General features: G+C 48.8%; 1 protein-coding gene across 3 annotated transcripts in view; it reads left to right on the top strand.

The window, feature by feature from the left end:
• Nucleotides 1-1300: 1300 nt before the first annotated feature.
• Nucleotides 1301-6000, top strand: part of WWC3 (WWC family member 3) — a 99767-nt gene continuing 95067 nt past the window's right edge. For all 3 annotated transcript variants that reach the window (XM_057389733.1, XM_057389726.1, XM_057389717.1), the window contains exon 1: nt 1301-1524. In XM_057389733.1, the coding sequence (XP_057245716.1) occupies nt 1316-1524 (209 nt within the window). In that variant the 5' untranslated portion in view covers nt 1301-1315. The remainder of the gene's footprint in view (nt 1525-6000) is intronic.

Below are 6000 nucleotides of genomic sequence, written 5' to 3'. Positions count from 1 at the left end.
CCTGCATTTATAACCACACCGCAGCAATTAATGTTCATAGAGATGTAACTTAAAACGGTGAATGCAAGTGGAACATAATTGGAATTGCAATATAATCCCTAGCAGGGTATTGCCAATTTCAAGGGGCTGAGTTAGGGTTGTTTGAGAATATATTGTTAACTCCTTTTCTAGTTTTCAGAAGCTTAGCCTGCATTACCTTAACTCTTTATGTCCAGATTTTCAAAGGTTTTGCTCCAGGCTGCATCCTGCCAAGGCACAGAGTACCACATGCCAACTTTTAACCCTGTTTCAGCGAAGTTTTGTGGAATTTAGTTCTAGATGGTAGCTGGAACTCTGTGTTGTGGTCTCCAGTGGGTTCAGGACAAATCAGACACAGCTGCTTTCTGCTCTACAGAATGGGCTTAAAGGACCAGGTTGAAATGTCAGGCAAACCAGATGTATAATTTCCTACCCTCCATTATCCAGCCATGGATACAGCATGATCTCCATAACTCGTGTACTCTCCAGGACCTCTCCTCCAACATTTTTTGTGCCTTTGCAGTGCACCCCCATCCGCTTCCCACGTCCCTGTGCACAWCGAGATGGCTCAGCACCTCCGAGGCATTTCTGGTAGCCACCGGAAAATGGATGACCCAGCAAGGGCCGGGCCCTTTTTCTCCCATCCCCTCCGGCCCCCAACGGGCCGTGGCACAGCACAGGCCCGGAGCCAGGACAGGACGGGGCCGGCGGGGCCTCAGCCTCCTTCCCCCGGCCCGAGCCCGGGGCGGAAGGCAGCCGCCCTCCCCCAGAGCCGCCGTGTCTGGGTCTGGGCCCGGCTTCCGCGGCGCGGGGTGCGGCCGGGCCGGCCTCGCTGCTTCCCCGTGCCCCGCAGAGCGGGCCGGGGCGGGAGGGCTCCGCGGGCCCGGCGTGGGAACAGCCGGGCGGGGCGTGGGGAGGGAAGATGGCCGGGGCAGGCGCCGGGCGGGAGGCGGCGGCGGGGCGCTGCTGAGCGGCGGGGCGGGGGCGCTCGGGCCGGGATCGGGGGCTGGGAGCCGCGGCGGCGCGGGGCAGGTCCCGGGCGGGGTTAGGAAGCGCGGCGGGGCTGGTCCCGGCTTGGAGCGGGGCTGGCGCGGGGGAGGATGAGCTCGGCGCGGCGCAGCCGGAGCCGCCCGAGTCCCGCTCCCTGCGGGGCCGCCTGTTAGTGCTGGAGGAGGAAGAGGAGGAGGAGGCGGCGGGCGGCCGCGGCCCGGGCGGGACCGGAGCTGCCCCGGCGGCGGGCGGGGAGCGGGTTTCGGCCGGAGCGGGGCGGCGGCGGCGGCCCGGCGGCGGAGCGGCCATGCCGTGGTTGAGCGGCGGGCGGCGGCGGCGGCAGCAGCAAGCGGCGGCGGGACAGGGCGGCGGGCCGGCGGCGGGCGGGCAGCGGGGCCGGGAGAGCTCGGAGCTGCCGCTGCCCGCCGGTTGGGAGGAAGCGAGGGACTTCGAYGGGCGAGTCTTTTACATCGACCACAACACCCGGCAGACCTCGTGGATCGACCCCCGGGACAGGTACGAGTGAGTTCGACGGGGAAAGAGGGCCCGAGCCCGGTTTACCCCGCCGGGCGCGGGGCCCGGGCCCGTCGGCGACATTTTCCTTCCCCCGTCCGCGGCCGCCGGGAGGGTGTGGGCGGCGGGGCCGCTGCCGGCGGGGCGATCGAGGCTTCGTCCCGCAGCGGGTCGGCGGCCCGGGATGGGGGCTCTGTCACACTGGCCCATCGTGGGGGCAGAACCCCTACCCCTGCTGCTCTTGGGTTTGCCGGCATTGTTATATGTTAAATCTGAGCCAGRAGAAAAGAACTGAGATTTTGTCCTCGCCACTTTCCCGTGGTGGGTGCTCGGGCTAAGCGTTGTCTCGATGCGGGGAGAGATGGGGAGGCAGGAGCGGTGACACCGCCTGTGTTTATACTCCTCGCGTAGCAGACTGGCCCCGCTGTAACCGAGCGGCTTGGCCATCCTGATTTATTAGCCGGGCTGAACTAATTGGCAGCAGCAGGCTGGAGGCATGCTGGAGTAATTTGGTAGATTACCTCCTCATAAAAGATAACGCTGCGTGGAGGTAAGCAAACCGGGAAATTCCTGCACTTAATTTGACAAATACGCGGTCTGCTGCAAATTAGCAACAAAAATCTGCAGCTGCGTGATGTCCGGGGCAGCGTTTGCACGGCCCTGCGGTGCGTGGGGAGACCGAGTTAGGCCTTTTCTTCTCATTTAGGGTGAATAAATACGGGCAGGTCTTACGGATTTTAGCAGAAACGCGTTATAAGCAGTATTTAAGCGTCGTAGCTGAACTGGTGGAAGCGTGGGCTCTGTTGYGGGTGCTGCCCAGTAAAAGACGAGCTCTCTTCAAAGCGTTCGCCTAAAAATTTCCACGCGGAGTTAACGAACACAAGTGTCAGTGTTTTAGGTGTCTGCGAAATAAGAAACATATGTCTCTGTGTATGCTTTTCKATATTAAACAATGTTTTTATAGTAAGTGAAAGTTGGACAAGGACAGTTTGAACCAAAGCCAGAGCTACCTTGCCAGAAGTATGCCTGGAATGTTAAGCAGGCCACAGAAACATTTAAGCGCAGTCTGGGTTAAAGACTGTAGTAATTTGAGAGATTCCTGTCTTCTTGCACGACAATACATAATTGTTTAAATGGCCTAAATATTTACCTACCGGATCAAGATCTTTTATCTCATTATTTGGACTTACTTAGGCATAGACATATTTTTTTCTGAGATGTTGAATGTTTGTTAGTATGCTTTAGATAGCACATTTTTCTATGTTAAAATGCATATACATGTTGTTAGTTCCTTTTAATGCCGTGTTGTAAAGCTAACCGATGTCGGTTGCTTCTCTGTATGCCATCCTTTCCATTAAATTTCAGAGARTATGCGGTTTTTTCTTCTAGTACATTTTCCATACAGGCAATAACATTAAAGATTTAGCCATTTACTACAGTGTTAAAATTGAGTTACTGTTCAACTTACGTAGTATTGCTAAAATTATGGCTCCATGTTTAGAAGAAATAATTGAAATGCCACACGTTGCTTGAAATTTTGTCTGAATATTTCACTGCAAGATTTAAACTTAGATGTGTTTTTCACATTGGGTAAGAACAGGCTGTAGAGCAGAGATTGAGATATTTCTATTGGGGCGGATAGAAAAAGGATGATATTTTCATGAGTATGTTATCAGTAGTTTGTACAGAATCCAAGTAGCAGGAGCTGGTTCTATGACTACAGAGTTAATCTCTGGTTGAGAATWGACTACTGTTGTTATTTTAGTGAGATGTCTGGGTTCTGCATGGCAGAAAGTGACCAATCTTTTTGGGTTTCATTGTAGCTATTCAGAATCCCGTGGGCAGCAGCAAAATGGGAAAGGATCAGGGTAGTGGTTTTCTGAGAAAGTTTGGGAAAGAAAGGCAAGAGCAGCAGTGAAGTGGTATTGAAGATGTGTTTTAGCAAAAAGCAGTTTAAGTGGAGGGCAGAATAACCTATTTGTGTCATATGTAGCTAAGCAGAGATGACAGAGTTCAGCCCCCCATTTCTGTGTTTTTGGGTTATTTTGTTTCTACCCAGGAGGAATTGGACAAAGCTATGAGACCTCAGGCCGTGCTGCACTTGATCAAGGGCTCTGAGATCAGCACCTCCAAGCTTTCCTGTGGGCAGTAGTCTCTAAGCATCCCCACAGGCTCCTTCATTTAGCTGGCACTCAGCAGTTTGTTTTTCTTTTCAGGATTCCCCCTGAGATTTCTGAGCCTTTTGTATAGTTTGGTTAGTGAATTTGATTTGAAGTAATTATTCAATTAAAAATCCCACCACAAAACAAAACAGATTTCCCTCCCCTCCCCCAATGTTTTTCCCATTGAAGCCAAAAAGACAAATAAATACTAATTGGAGAAGTGCTCTGTAAAGGATTTTGGAGTTTGGGAAAGAGAAGATGTTAAGTGTAAGGGTGGCAAGTCAGAATARTAAAGACTGAGAAAGGAAAAAGGACTCAGAAGTGGATACCTTATGATTTTCTATGGTAAGAAAAAAGAGGTAGAAGAGTGATAAAATGAGCAGATTTGAGAAGGATCTTACCTTTAGTGTCAAATCAGTGCTTAGGTTCAGGAAGATACTGTGTTGCTCTGTGTGGATTTTGTGTAATGAATAGATTGTGGGTGATTGTTTAGCAGCTCCTGTAGATCTCAGAATGGAGCCATTCAGTGCATGTTTTCATCTCGTAGTAGTCGTCTTTTATCTTAATAGATTGTAGATTTTTTAAGGCAGGGAGCTGCCTTTTTATCTTGTRTTTGCACAGTACTTGCTACATTGAGATTCTGTTCAATAACAGGATTGTAAATGAATTTATAGAAGACTGACTGACTATGTGGTTGATACTGATGATCCTTATGGCAGCAGGGGTCTTACTACTCTTGCTGTTTCTTGTAAGACTGTTTTCAGTCTTAGAGCTTAGACAAAACTCTTGGAGAGTGGCAAAAGCTTTCCAAGCTCATGAGTCTCGCTAGATTTACTGTATGTGGAAACTTCACCTAAAATACAGTGGTGTTTTTTTGRAATAACTGCAGGGAAGAGGGAGTCTTTCAGCATCTTCATGTGAGTTGTTTTGGTGGTTTAAAGATTTGAATCATGTTGTTTTGTAGTGAGGATTTTAAATTTATAAAGTGTAGGAGTGTTTTTGCATGGAGAAATCATCCATTTGGACCAGTTGGGGAGGAATTAAAAAATCRGTATGGGCTGGATAAAAACCAAGGTTTTAGAAGCTGCATGTGCAGAAACTTCCTGCAACCTGAACTGGTGGTGCTGGGGAATTTCTCTGTCCTATGTGCTCATTAGCATCTTAATTCTGAGGTCTGATAGCTGAAAAATGTGAGCACAGGAGGAAAAACCCTGGCCTTGTAGAAGAGGTTGGTTGGAACAAGGAGTATGGGATCAAATGGGGTTGGCCCTGGAATTTGACAGGGAAGGGGGGAGAAATTTGGTAGGTTTTGAAAGCAAAGCAGCCAGGAGCTAGGAATAGGGAGAAGGGGAATGGCATCTGAAGTCTGGGAAGGAAAAAGTAGGGGAACTGGACTGAAAACCAGTAGAGCAGGGAAGAACAAGTAAGGAGGAACTGGTCCGGTGAGGGTTCAGGGTGTGAGGGTGTCRGCTCTTTTCTTGGCTTTACAGGGAACCCCGAGGGAAAAGAATGAACACTGGGTTTGGATGAGGAATCTTCAGAGTGAGAAAACACAAAAGGGGCAGCATGCGAAGTCTAGGTGAAGAAGGGAAGATGATTGGAAGGTGAAATATAAGAACTGTGTGTGAGATGTGAGGACATCTGTGTGATGTGGGTCAAGAATTGTGAGATGTGCTGGACAAGGATACTATTGAAAAGACAGAATTGTAGAGAGTGAAAGTATGAAAGACTAAAACAAGGAGTCAACTTGAGAAAGTTACTAGGGGCAGTATCTGTTTTCAGGAGCACAGAGTAGAAATGTTTAAGTGAGTACTGGGCAGAAAAGTCCAGGAGTGCTGACTGCTTTTTGATGACCYATTTCAGGACTCCTTATTCTAATCAATTATATATTTGATTTTAGCAAGTATCTATATTACCCAATTAGTTGRCTTCTCCTTTTGGGTGAGACTAAGTCCACTACTGCAGTTGTTTCCTCTGTTAYGGCAAGTGGCACAGTGAGGTGTTTAAACATGTGCGGGTGTGTTGCAGAGTCATGGGATTTCTCTTTCTCCAGACTAGCTTTGTAAAGGAATAAGAAATTGTAAATAAGAAACCTAAATGAAGAGCATATTCACGTATTCAAATCTAGAAAATTCCAGACTTAAAGTCACTTTATTGCTTGTTTTGTATTAAAAGCGTTTTTAGTGACAAAGTATTTTCTCATATATTTTGTTGCCTTATTTGATACATGTAGAGGAGCAACTCTAAAGGCCAGTCAGAGAGCTGTGAGGTGATGGGAATTGCTTCTGAAGTTTTTTGCTCAAATTGGAAGGTGGGC

This window comes from Malurus melanocephalus, unplaced genomic scaffold (assembly GCF_030028575.1).
Source record: "Malurus melanocephalus ecotype Western Australia unplaced genomic scaffold, MMel_1.1 scaffold_1, whole genome shotgun sequence".
In the NCBI taxonomy this organism is placed as follows: Eukaryota; Metazoa; Chordata; class Aves; order Passeriformes; family Maluridae; genus Malurus; species Malurus melanocephalus.
Note: the sequence above shows the minus strand (reverse complement) of the source record. Positions and strands in the feature narration are given on the sequence as shown.